The following is a 13796-nucleotide window of genomic DNA, read 5'->3' on the forward strand; positions in this document are numbered from 1 at the left end:
TGAGCACGTTGTAATGCACAGTCACTTTCATAAAGGAGCGGTTGTTCTGAATCTTTTTAAGTCTGCTGCTTGTGACTGTAGAAGAAGAATGTATCCCAGCACGAGAGAGTAATCTAGCTTGCTCGTGTGTATAGTGTCTTCAAGAAATGTCTTAGAGGAACCAGAATGTTTGAACACCTTCCGTTTTCTGTATTTCCTGCTTCAGAGACTTTTGTTCTTCAGTTAATTGGAGATTTCCAGGAGGTAGGCCCAGTTAGATTTGTGTTTATTCTGTGGCACTGAAGCTGTTTTGGTTTTTTGGGAAATAATACATGGACACGGGGGTTTTTTTGTTTTGGTGACTACCATAATTGCAAGAGACAGTAACCTGTTAGTTGAAAGCATTCGTCGTTCTGTGTGCTGGCAGAATTGTAAATGTATTGCTTCCATCCAAATTCACATGAGAGTAACTCCTCAAGTCATACTATTTACTGAAAAGTCTTCCTGTCTTCACAGCAAGCTGACAAGAAAGCAGACCCAACGGAGCCAAAGAAGGCCCGAGCTACGCTGTACATCGCAACAGTGAAGGAGACCCTAAGCCAACAGAACTATGATCTCTTCTCTAAGGCTCTTCAGCACTACAAGAAGACAGATGACTTCCATGCTATGTTATCTCAAATGAGCTCCCTCTTTATAGAGGATGAAAAAAAGCATATCTTGTTAAGAGGTATTACAGCTTCCCTAGTATATTTATATGACGTGGCCTTTGTCTTTTTAATAGACTTGGGTGCTTCAGAGGTAAGTGGTTTGGATTTGAGGTACAGATCAATCAGGATGATAATCATTAACTTTCATCACGTCATATCCCCAGATCACACAGAAAATGTTCTCAATCTAATTATCATACGTTAGTTTGCATCTTGACAGGTCTGAAAAAAATCACATCCCATGGAAGCCTGTGTTATTTTAAGCTTTGCCTAAAAGTAGTATAGCTTATTCCCTGAGATTTAAGAGGTAACATCAAGAGTGTGATTGTGAGAGCTGGGTATCTGCATTCATAAGGGTTCAGTGTTAAAGCAGTAAATAAGCAGACAGAGTATCTAGAGAAATTTTCTATTTAAATAACGGTGAGTGTAAAGTAAGTGATCTGGGCAAGCATTGATAGTTTACTGGTTTAGCTGGTATTTTCTTGACTTTTAACAACTGCATTGACAAGAACAGGACTCCCACCAACATTTCTTCTAGTTTTAACAATGTTTTCTCTGTGAATTTTCCTTTCCCTCTCAACTTGTGAGCAAATGGGCAGATTTTTCTGTGACTTCTTTCATCTAATAAAATAAAAAAGCTTAGTTATGCATCTTGTAAATTGTTTAAGGTTAATTTTAAGGTTAACGAATGGGAAGCTCAGTATGAGCACTTAGTACTAATAGTAGCCACAGTCTGTTTCCCAATTTGCTGATCTTACTATATAAATAAGAAAACATTTGATTGCCAAATTAAGGCCTAAGTCTAGTTTGCGAAAGTGACAGGCACCTGAAACCTAAAGTTCATTTGACGTTTAGGCTTTTGGTTGGCAAGCATTTTATGGTAAGTAAGAAAGATGAGGTGTAAAATTAACAGTAGTAATTCAGAGTATCAGCCTGGCAGATACTTTGACCCTGTGGTTTATGAGGTAGCTCATGACCTTTTGCTGCAAGTACCTGTTTCACTGAGAGGTAAGATACTTCATATTTACAGGGAAAAAATGACAGTTATTACCCAGTGGTAATAATATTGATGGAAGTTTGCATAATAGCTGACTTTTGTGTAACTTAGAAGTGTGCTTATTGTATAAATATTCAAGGAACGTGTGGATGAGGCGTTGTGGGACATGGTTTAATGGGCATGGTGGTGTTAGCTGATGGTTAGACTTGATGATCTTACAGGTCTTTTCCAACCTTAGTGATTTTGTGATTCTGTGTCATATTAGATAACAGTATTTAGATTTTAAGTTATTTAGCAGCACTTTTTATCTTCATATTACCTAACCTAGAAGTCCTGCCATTGTAGGTTTCTGTGGCATTTATTACCTGTTGTGGGCTGATTTTTCTTTTTTTTTTTCTTTTTTCTCCTCTTCCCTCTCTCTAATGAAAGAATTTTACCAGTTTGTTCGACCTCAACATAAAAAACAGTTTGATGAAGCATGTTGCAATCTGACTGGAGTGGGCTGTGGCTACAAACCTGAGCACAGCCTCCTGCGGGAAGAGAGAGAGATACTGGCCAAGAAAATAGGTGAGAAGCTTGTTTCAGCACTGTGCAGGCAGTTGTACTGTTTGATGGATGTTGTCCAATCGTAGAGCAAGATGTGGCTAGTATGTAGAAGTGTAAGGGTGGAAAGCAGTTTAGTTTAATCGATACTGAGCTAAGTCTCTGCTTTGCATGATCCTCTTGCCTGCCTTCCTATAAGCACACAACAGATGCCTGAGCATCAGTTTCTGCATAGTTATAATGATGCCATTTTATTTCAAAAGGGGATTTTACAGATCTATTTAAATCTTTAAGCTAGTCTGTGAATTTAAAAACTTTGTGTGTATTCCTCCGTCTTTTTTGCTACCCACATGGTGCCACCAGAACAGTGTATAGAGGGTAATCATGTCCTGACAGAGCTTGTGAAATCTTTGAAACTCTGGAACAATAAAGTCCTAAAAAAACCAGGGTGTTAGCTCATCCCCTCTTATCAGAGAAATGCATCTACATCTTCAGGTGTTTTCAGCAGAGAATGGCATACTTTAAAATGTACCATTCTGTGTTCATTCTTCCCTACGTTCACTGCTAATGGACTGGTTTGATTTAACAGAAGAAAGACAGAGTCAGCAGAAGACAGCATTCTCGAAAGACTCGTGCACTCAGCTAAACCCTGGGCTCCACTTGAACCGGGGCGGATTCCACTTGACAACAGGACTGAATAGTGCAGGTACACTTCATGTTAAATAAAAACACGGTCCCAAGGTAATACATGTTATGTTTTATTTCGTCACTGACTGTAATCTCTCCTGGGGGGCACCAATGCTTTTTGTGTTCACTTAGCACAGTGGCTCGCTATCTGTAAGTAGGAGTGATGGTAATTCAGAATTTTCAGCAAGGATTGTACAAAACGAAACACAAAAGCCAATAAATTAAATCAAGGTGGATATGAAAGAAACTGGCAAAAGCCAGAAGTTTGCACTAGAGACTGACCTGGCATACGTCAGTGAGGGAAAGGGTGAGTTATGCACAAGACTGCTGGCTTCCTGTTTGTCCAGGGCTTGTGAAAGAGCCATTTAAGGAATGTAATTTTAGATTAGGTCAATATGAATCCAGGTATGAAGAAGAAAACAGTTCCTGTTTTGTTATTGGTAATGTGTACGCTCCTCGTGTGGACAGTCTGTTTTTTCTGCAGAAACAGACTAGCAAATGTATTCTCACAATTGCACGGAATCTCTGTATGCATCCCTCTAATCTCATACTGTCCAATATTTATCTTTGAAGTCAAAGGCTCAGTTATGATTTGATTACAGATCTTCCTGAGAACAGCTGGGAATTTTTTGTATTTCTCACAAGGAAATGAGTAGGATAGTTGGACAGCTTAGAAGTCTTTCTTTACAGGGTAAAGAATAGTCAAAGGCTAATCCTTCTTTTTTTTTTTTTTTAAAAAAAAAAAAAGGGCAATGTTTCCTGGAAGGCTTTAAAAGCTTTTCATGTATGAAGCCATGTTTCTTTTGATTTGTTTTCCTGTTTTGTTCAAATGTTCTTAAAATACAAACCAAAATAGAATCTTTGGTAATTATTTTGTCCTGAGGTCCATGAGATTTAGTGGTAACAAGTTTCTGTGAAAATCAAAGTAATAGAGAAAATAATAGCAATAAATGCACATATTATTTCTGTTCCTCACTCCTTAAGTAGAGTATGCTCCTGTGAAAGTCTCAAAGCTGTATGATATGCAATAAAAGATGCTGATTATAAGATTCACACCCATGTTTTTCCCCTTTCAGGAAACTGAACTAAGCTCATCTTTTTAAAACTTCGTTATCTTCTTTAACTTCTTTAAAAGTTCTTTAGTGGAGAATAAAGATCTAAATAACAAATGATGGGGCTGGTTAATTTAAATCAGTTTCTTACCAGTTTCTTATACTTATGAAGTATACTTCATCCATATTGGCATGCCTGTAATAAGCAAAACAGAACTTTTTCCTCTAAAACATATCAGAAATCAAAGACTGACACTTTGAACAGAAGTCCCCTTGGAGTTCAGCAGGATGTTCATAGCTGCTCCTTCTGTCGTACTCCTACGCTGCTCTTGTGCTGTCTTGTATGTTATTGCAGGTTAGTTATTCTTTTTTGACATTCTCTTTTCCTGTTGGGAAACACACACGAACACACACACGCCTTTTCTCCTTTTATTAATAAGGTGTGAGAAATATGTTCTTTAAAATTGCTCTCCGCAGTTTGCTTGCCCGTGTGTCAGGCCAGCATAGTTGGTTAAGCCATCTGTTTAAAATGCTTCCACACCTCCAGTGTAGCACAAAACCTGATTTATTGCTGACCTCCATCCACAGCGTCTCCTGTGTCACATTTTCCTTATTCCCTAGTGACCATCTGACACGTTTCTCCATTTAAAAGATCAAAAAACTCCAGAATATGCTAAAAGTGACCCCCAGAACTAATTTGCTCATTGCCATTTCCAGGAGCAGGCCTTGGCTCTGCCCAAGGCCGTGCCGGTGGAGGCGGTGGCTGTGTGGGCGCTGTTGGCTTTACCGCTTTGAAGCAGTCCAGGACCCCCCTTCTGAATGAAAACAGGAGTGACAAAGGAGCGACCTGTTTGTCTCTGTTCCTCCCCAAGCCCTGCTCACGTGTGTTCTTTGTCTCTCAGGGCAGAACGCCAGCCGAGCTCCAAGGAAAGACACTGAAAAAGCTTCAAGCTCTAGGAGAGATCCCCACCAGGTCGTCAGGGCTACCTATCTCAACGACGTGAAAAGAGCTTTGAACAAAAGCACTTACAGCCGTTTCTATGAAGCATTGCTGGCTTACAAGAAGACAGATAACTATGATGCTATGATATCGGTGATAGCAGCCCTCACCACTGAGAGGCCAGAAGACTTTCATCTCCTACAAAGTAAGGGTTTTTTTTTTTAAATCGTTTTTATTTAGTTGAAAACAAGATGTAGGTGCTGTGATCCCATGTGAGCGCTAATCTTTCACTGGTCATTGGTTTGCAAATTCTCCACTTATAGGATAAACTTTTAGCACTGGTAAACTTTACCTCTCCCATCTTTTGGTTTAGCAAACCGGATAAATGGAGCAGCAGGAAAGATGTGTTAAATGAATGTCAGTCAGAGAGCAGAAAATGTCAAGGTTATAAAACGTTATCTCTGTTCAGTTAGAAATTGTCCATTAAAAACACGCAATAAGACCTCAGTAATTCCGGTCCTAACATTCAGTCAAGCTAACCTCAGTCAAATGATGTTATTACCTTTTTTCCTCCTCAATTACTACAAGTGACTGCTCTTTAGAAAAGACAGTGCCGACTATTGCTCTGACTCCGTTTTGTTCTCATGACCCTGGGTTGCTGTACTGGTGCTAAGCTCTGAGATCGCTTCCAGGTTCTGGGATAAGCAGCCACACTTACGATTCACTCTTCTTCTCCAGAGCTTTACCTGGGAATAGTTATGGAACTGTGTCATAACTTAGTATCCTTATCCTTCATAATAATCTTCTAGAAATTTCCAGCTGATATTTATTTTCTCAGAAGTGGTTTGTTTTGGGTTTGTTTCCTTTCATGGGTTTAACGGTGAAAGGATTTAGGAAGCTACAAGTTTTCAAAATTTGAAATTGGGCTTTATTGTTGGGAAAAAAAAGAAGAAAAGGGGCTATATGCTGGTCTTGATTGCCTTGATGGAGACACCTTGTCTTGTGCTAGGTAACACCTCAGTCCCACCTTGCCCCCTGTCTCATGTGAACTCTGCAGGAAATGATGCATCCAGTGTCTGCTGGGAAGCGCTGATGTAGTTTAGTTTGTTGTCTTTGGGAAATAACAACAAGTATTCCATTGACATTGAACAGATGTCATAGTCTCCAAATTTTTAGAAAATAATTTTTTTCTGGTGCATTAACTAGTCAGATTAGTCTTGAAGCAGTGAAGACTGGGACGGAAATGAACTGTGGGGCACTGTGACTCATAATCTCCCCCTCAGCATTTTTTCTCCCAGAGAGTCAGTATCTTTACTGAGCAAATGTTTTGATCTCAGAGTACTTTGTGGTAGAACTGTCTGTGCTTGGCAGTAAGTCCTAATTGGGATTTTTTAGAATTTCTGTATGTGTTGTGAATCCTTGTCAACCAAACAGAAACAAGAGATTTCCTTTTTGAGAAAGTCTTTTCAGATATTGTGTATATACCTGATTTCCCTAGACCAGTTGTCAGGTGAAGGGCTGGATCAGGTATTTATGCTTAGCTGTAAATAATGGAAAATTATGAGGTAAGTTGAGATTATTTTCAATACTAAATACTCATCTGTCTTCTGGCAAGGAAAACCCCATGATTATAAAATCAAGAAAAGCATCAAGTGTTCCACCAATGTGAAGATACTCTGAGGAATATGGCTGATATTGTTCAGCTCCCAAAGAATTTCTCCTCTCCAAAGCAAGGCGTCTTCCATGGTCAGGCGTTTATTTTCCTATGAATTTGACTGTATTTTCTTTTGGACAGGGTTTTACATGTTTGTGCGCCCTCATCACAAAGAGCAGTTCAAACAGATGTGTAAAGACTTGACTGGAATGGTCTGTGGCGAGGGAGAGAAGCAATGGCAACAGCAGGCGCAAGGTGAAGGGAGCCCTCTGAGTTTGGAGAGCTGGTGCACTAAAGGAGAAAACAGCCACCTACAAGGTTGGGAATGAATTTCTGTCTGAAGTTTAGAATCTTATTTATTATTATGATGGCTAGTGTCCAACAGCCTTAGCCGTGGGCTAGGGCCTCCCTAGGTGTGTAAAGGAAGACCAAAGCAATTGGCCATGTCCAAATTGCATTAAAAAAAAAAAAGTGTAAGATAAAAGGCAATGGGAGATGGAGAAGTGCAAGGAAACCAGAATAAAATTAGTTATAGTGCCATCTTTTAAACTGTGAAGTGCGTTACGGGTGAATGCAGAATTTTTGCACCCAAGTGAGGTGTGGGCAGGAGTGGATCAAGATCCACTGTGTCTAGGAAGAATTTGCCATGGAACTATTTCAATATAAAGAGTCCCTTTCAGTAATAATGTGTGTTAGTATCAGAAACTTCTGTTACCAGGCAGTATGGTATAAAAAAATATTTATTCAAATTGGTTTGTTCCTCTTATACAATGAGAACTTTGAACTTACTGCTAATGGTGTTGTGCAGAGTCTGTTCTGCAGAGTCTGTGTATTGTGTTCTGCATTATACTGTTTTGTATGCTCGGGTTTTGGTTTTTTTTATAACCAGATGCAGCCACTTCTAAGGGTGAGGTGCCGGAGAAAATTCAGAGCAAGATTTCCTCCTTCTGCTTTAACCAGAAAAGCAAACTTGAGGTGCCAAAGGCCAAAGTATCAAAAGAAACCTGTAACGTGAGAGCACCCACAGGCTCTGGAGCTGTGCCTATCTTTCCCCTAGAGATGGAGCCTGAGTGTGGTAGGTATACGTGAGATTTTGGATGCAGTTCTCTAGTGCTCGGGAATAAAGGTAAGTTACAGAAATGAGAATTATGCTAATGATCTGTTAAATTATGTCTGGTTCATGCCTGTATTTGCTCAGGTGCAATAATGATTAGTGCAGTTTGCTAAGTAGAATTTGTACTTTCTGCCACTTGCATATGTTCTGTCAAAGTACTTCATTGCCTTTATCACAATGAAGTAATAGTTTCCTGAGAACTTACAGATTTTTCTCGACAGCTTCCTTGTAAAGTGAGGATGTAACCTCAGTTTCTAAATGGGGATCTGAAGCACTGAGAGACTGAGTGAAGTCATGTGAAAGAAATAATGTAACAGGGCCAAGTATTGCACTATTAAGGTAGTTCATAAAGCTCATGGTCATTGATTTCTGGACTGCACTGGAAACGTGCATGAAGGAGTATTTCACAGGTGATTACTGGAATTCAGTCATTTTCTCCCTCTTTCTCTTCCCCTCTCCTCCCCTCTCTTTTAGGAAGATTCCAGTGCTTTAACTGCAAATCTGAGGATGATGTGCCTTTTAAATGTCCATTATGTGACTTCACTTGCTGCAAAACATGCTGGGAGCAGTTCTTAAAGGTTATCTTGTTTACTGGTTTCAGTTTTTCCTGAAACTGCTGGCAAATTTTATGCTTTTTAGGAGAACCATGTGGTCAGCCCTGGAAACAGGTTTTCTCTCTGTAAACAGAGGAATTCTAAGTCCTGATGGAAGATTTACCACTTGTTTCATGACTTTCCATGTTCTGCGATGTGGTTGGAGGTAGACCTCAGCCTTATGCTGTCTTTTTTACACCTTTGCAGCTCCTTGTGAGCTTCCTCCAGATGTTTTCCCGTCTAGAGCTATGCAGGCAACAAGCTGTGGAGTCAACTTGAACAAAATGGTGTTTTCTACATCTGAACCCTTATTTTAGTTTTTTCTTGCTTAGTTTCATAATTTTCCCCATCTAAAAACCTACTCTAAAGCACTGTCATGAGATGAGGCAAATTCATGCTCAAGTATCTCCTCTGTTGTCCTGTCCTTTGGTTTTCCTGGCTGAGTAAATTGGCGGCTGAAACTCTTTAGGTAAGAGGATGTAACTGATCCCACAGTGCATGTGTTTGGTAGCATCTTGCCCAACATTTGATTTGGCAGCCAGGTATGTGACTCCGGGCATGGAAGTCTAATACAAGAGTTGAGTGAGTGGTTCCTCAGTGTTCCTAGGTGGTGAAGAAGGCTACTAATCAATGGAGCTCAGGAACCGCCCTGAAAACAGTACAGAAGGAGAAGAAATTTCTTCAACCTTTGAATCTATAAGCCAGTACAAAATAATCAGTCATTCCAAGTTCCAGAGGAAGGTCTCTTTCTCAGGAAGAAGACACTGAATTATGTCAGCTAAGTGTAGAAAATAAGCAGTATACTAACACCCAAATAAAATATAACGGCCAAGACAGACTTGGTCCAAGAGGACTATAGAATAATGTCCAGACTGATTTCTCAGACATGTATCTCCTAGAGGGAATTCAGAATAGCTGTTCAACTGAATTTCATCCTCAGTCTGCTGTGCCATATTTCTTTAAAAATGTTTCAATCCAAAAGTATTGGATTATAAGACATATATGTAAGAAAGTACAAGAAGGCCAAAGGAAGGCATCTCATGTTTGCTGCAGATTGGGCAGTCAAACCAATTGCCTTGAATGGGCATTAGCACTAAATACTCGATTGTGCATTTTATGCCGAAGTATAAAGGGGGGGATGAACATCTGACAGTCGGCATACTCAGCTTCAGAAAAGACTCTAGGACAGTCATGACAGGAATTTTACTAGCACGTGTTTATAATCTCTGCTGCTTGATACTTGAGCTGATTAAGGAACATAATGAGTTCTCTCCCTGGAGATTTTTTTTGGTTAGGCAAATATTTATTATCCCATAGGGAGATTATGTTGTCTCAGACCATAAATTTTTATCTTACGAATGTCTGGGGAAAAACTCTCTCCTTTTGCCGGTAAAATTTAACTTCTAGTTGTTGTTTCGTCAGCTTAAGAATCCACAAAATTAGAACTTGTATATTGAGCAATTGTCCTGCCCTGTTCTGTGGGTTTTTGTGTAGAAATTGGTAATTCTGAGGTTTGCTTTTCTCCTTAATCCCCAAGTTAATAGGCATTTTCATAACTCATAAGTAAATCATAGAATTTGCTCAGCCTCAATTTTTTTTTTTTTTTTAATCACCCATTTTCTGGTTGCACCTCTCTCAGACTGGGAATTAAAGTAGTCTGGTCTCCTAGGTAGACTGTATTTCAGAATCAGGTACTTGAATGCATCCAGAGGAGGGCAACAAAGCTGGTGGAAGGGCTGGAAGGCACGTCCTTTGGGGAGCAGCTGAGGACTTCAGGTTTGTCTAGTTTGGAGAAAGGAGGCTGAGGGGTGACCTTATTGCTCTCCACAGCTTCCCGAGGGGGGGACGTGGAGAGGCAGGTGCTGCTCTCTTCCCCCTGGGATCCAGCGGCAGGATGTGTGGGGGCGGTTTGAAGCTGTGTCAGGGGAGGTTCAGACTAGATATTAGGAAATATTTCTTTACCAAGAGAGTGGTCAAACACTGGAACAGGCTTCCTAGAGAGGTGGTCGATGCCCCAGTGCCCTTAATAATATGCTTTAACTTTTGTCCAGCCCTGAAGTGGTCAGGCAGTTGGACTAGATGATGATTGTAGGGCCCTTCCAACTGGAAGAAGTCTTTCTGTTCTAGTCAGATAGCCAATACAAAGACATGTTTGAGGAATGAATCATTCCGCATGGGTCACTTGTTATTAATGACTTCCATATTTGCCACTTACCTGAATAATCTTGCTAGTTACAGTGAAACTTCATTCCATGTTGTACCAGGTGATGTCAGGGGGAAGAAAGTATCTGTGTTTTTCTTAGCAAGGTGAATCAGAGCTTTGCTTTGTGGTAGCATACCACAGCCCTGTGAGGCGAATAGAGTCTTATAATTTGTAAAGATCAGGAAAGACAGATATAGCTTGAAGCAAATAGTTAGAACATAATAGCAGACGTACTGAGTAATAGCAGACATACTGTGTCAGAGTAAAGGTTTGTCCAGCCCAGCATTCTGTCTCTGACAGTGGCCAAAAAAGGATGGCTAGGGAAGGGCAAAAGAACATGGTAGGCATGAGTGATGATTCTTGCAGGTAATCTCTCAGCCCTGACGCTATTTGCAGCACAAGAACTCCCTGAGCCAAAGGTTGCTTCTGTATATTAAGAAACCTCTGATGCATTTCCATCACATTATCCAGTTCCCTTTGAACACAAACGAACTTGTCATCCGTGTCCCACGGCAAGCACTTCCACAGCTTAGCCAAACGTTATGTGAAGAACCATCTCATTTTTTTGTTGTCATTTTGACCCTGCTTCTTGCTAGTTCAGTTTAATGCCCAGCTTGTTTAAAAAGGACAGGCAAAATATTCTTCCAGTTCTCAAGAAAACACATTGTGGATATCCTGTCCTTCATAAGCGCACCTTTGGAGTCTTTCTATATACACCAACAGTGTGATCCATTTGCCTTCTCCATAGACAACATACATCAAAGTCCTTATTTCGAAGAACAGGATTTTTTTCTTGCTCTGAACAACAAACTATTGGGTGTGGGGGATGTAAGAAGCATCTTCTCACCAGCTGAGACCTTTTGCTCTACGGTTCAAGCACTCCTTAAGGCTCGACATGACTGACATTCTATAGTCTTTGTTATGGAGAACATGAAACTGCATGGTCTCATCATCTTTTCTTACCTCACTTTCGGCGTACCTTTCTAGTGATGAATGTTTTCAGTATACAGTAATGTTACCTTGCTTATGATACAATTCAAGTGTCGTTCAGTTAATGAAAAGTGAAATATCTTGTAGTTTGGGATATTACTTGAGGACTGATGGAGTGATGCTTCTCCCAGTGATGAGGCAAAACTGTTCTCTGCTAGTCATGCAGATGAGAAGGAACAACAGCTTGGTTGAGAGCAGAGGACTGCAAACAGGAAGAAGATTATTCCATGTTTCTCGGAAACCAATCCTAGAGGAACCATCTCCTAAAAATTCCATCTGCTTTCCTACCCATGCGTTGGTTCGTTGGACGGACAATTGGCGCCATTCGTGGCAAGGGCTGTGTTTGTGGTAGAGGTACCCTTACCAGCAGGAAATGAGCAACCACCTTTGTTGTGCCTGAGCTCTGAACTCTCATCAGATGGCATCGGGCTTTGTCACCACTGACTGGGCTGGATTCGAAAACTCATCTCTTTTCTTTGCTAACAAGTTACTCACTAGGTTTCTTCAGCACAAAAGCACTTTGGTGCTTATTGTCCTATGAGGAAGTGACTAACAAGCGATCACTGAGAAAACAATGACTTGGGTTTTGCAAATTGTGATGTCTTTTCCAGTTTGTTATTTTACTGAAATAGCTTAGTGGTGGGGAGAGGTGGTGAATAATTGTGGAATGTTTTGGAAGCTTTTGGAGGAGCAGACAGAATTCCCTGCAGCTGGAGGGGTATTAGAGGGATTAGTGCCGGTGCATGTTGGGTGATTTTCAATGCGTTAGGAGAAGCCTTGCAGAGACTGTGCCAATATGCGCTGCGTGTGTGTTTTGTTTTCTGTGCAGAGGTGTACTGCTGCTTTTCAATGTTTAAATGCATCGTTTATTCATGGTCTTTCTGTAGGTATTCCAGAGAGACTGAGCTACTCTCATTTGGGCTATATGTAATATGGGCAAATAATACAAGATTTCACAGTTACAGATTATACATAAAATTTACAGAGCTCTTTGACAAATCACTGTCTACTGGGAGGTAAAGTGAGTTTTCCTCTTCTCCATTTATCATATTTCAATTTATGTTTCTGGAATCAAAATACTAGTGCCCAAACCTACTTTGGAGTCTACATCTTTTGTTACAGTGATGAACCTCCATACTGTAGGGAAGCCTGCGCAGTGCCACTGATGTAGGTAACCATCATTTTAGCCTACTGAGCCGGCAATTTTGTCACAAAGATTAATTTTTTAAAAAAATTTTTTTTTACTATCTCACTTCTGAAATAAGCAGAGCATTTTAGTTTTACTCGTAGTTTGCAGGATATAAAAAGAACAGTTGGGGTTCATCTGCAGGTCAAATGGCTAAAGACCAGACTTTAAGATTAGTGAAGAAGCAAACTGAAACCTGGGTGGAGAAATGGTTGCCTCATGTCCCCAGTCTTCTGCTGTAACCGAGAAAGGTGTGTGGTGGTATGAAGAAATAAATGCACTTGGTTCCCCTACCAGACTCTTGTGTATCACCGATGTCCTGGTATGCCCAGGAGATCACTTCCTTCTCAGCTGTGCAAGAGGAAACTGGAGTTTAGGGAAATCATCAGCCATCTTACGGGATTTTACTAATAACAAGTACATCTGTACTTCACAATGGCTCTTGCAGGCTCTGTATTTCCTCGTTCCTGTATTTTAGTCTTACAGATAAGTCATAGCTGTAATTAATCTGAGGCAGTGGCTGTAAAGTTTTTTGATAGCTCAATGGGAGGCTTTCTTCTTTCTCCTTTTATTACTAGCAGTTAAGTAACCTACTGCACAGTAACGCTGCATTTTAAAATAGTAGATATGGTATCTTGGGGACTGTCAAAGGACTAGTGTGGCTTATAGTTCATATTGGACAATAACAAACTTGGTAGAGAAATTTAATATATTATCTATGTATTTTGTTCATTTATTTCTATAGATGAGGAAGAAGTGCCCAGAGTGCCACAGTGATGTGAAGAAGCAGCGATTAATCCAAGTTTTCTTCTGGTCATAATCGCACCGACAGGAAGGGCAAGTACTTTGTATCAGCAGAAAGAAATTGCTGCGCTCTGGCTCTCAAGCTGAACAGAAGCCGAATGAAGGTTCATTTAAATATCTTTGATCCTTGGCTCTGGATTGCATCCTGTGCACCAACACGTACCATTTCTTCCTACAAACATGATGAAGTCTGAAAGGTCTCTCTCCTTCACCACTGGCAGGAGACAAAGCGGAATATTGTCCTCTGTTGGAACTGAGAAGGTTAATTTGTTATTTATGTTAGGCTGGAAATTCTACTGTGGCCACTCTTAAGCTGAAACTTTATATCCTGGAGGCGGCTGTCATTC

General features: G+C 40.4%; 1 protein-coding gene across 1 annotated transcript in view; it reads left to right on the forward strand.

Annotated features, from left to right (window-relative positions):
* Window positions 1-13465, forward strand: part of RTEL1 (regulator of telomere elongation helicase 1) — a 50072-nt gene extending 36607 nt beyond the window's left edge. Inside the window, exons 28-35 of the mRNA XM_059827058.1 lie at window positions 496-706; window positions 2113-2250; window positions 2816-2932; window positions 4868-5110; window positions 6701-6877; window positions 7449-7634; window positions 8148-8251; window positions 13391-13465. Coding sequence (XP_059683041.1) covers window positions 496-706; window positions 2113-2250; window positions 2816-2932; window positions 4868-5110; window positions 6701-6877; window positions 7449-7634; window positions 8148-8251; window positions 13391-13465 — 1251 coding nt within the window. The remainder of the gene's footprint in view (window positions 1-495; window positions 707-2112; window positions 2251-2815; window positions 2933-4867; window positions 5111-6700; window positions 6878-7448; window positions 7635-8147; window positions 8252-13390) is intronic.
* Window positions 13466-13796: the final 331 nt, after the last annotated feature.

This window comes from Gavia stellata, chromosome 20 (assembly GCF_030936135.1).
Source record: "Gavia stellata isolate bGavSte3 chromosome 20, bGavSte3.hap2, whole genome shotgun sequence".
Taxonomy (NCBI): Eukaryota; Metazoa; Chordata; class Aves; order Gaviiformes; family Gaviidae; genus Gavia; species Gavia stellata.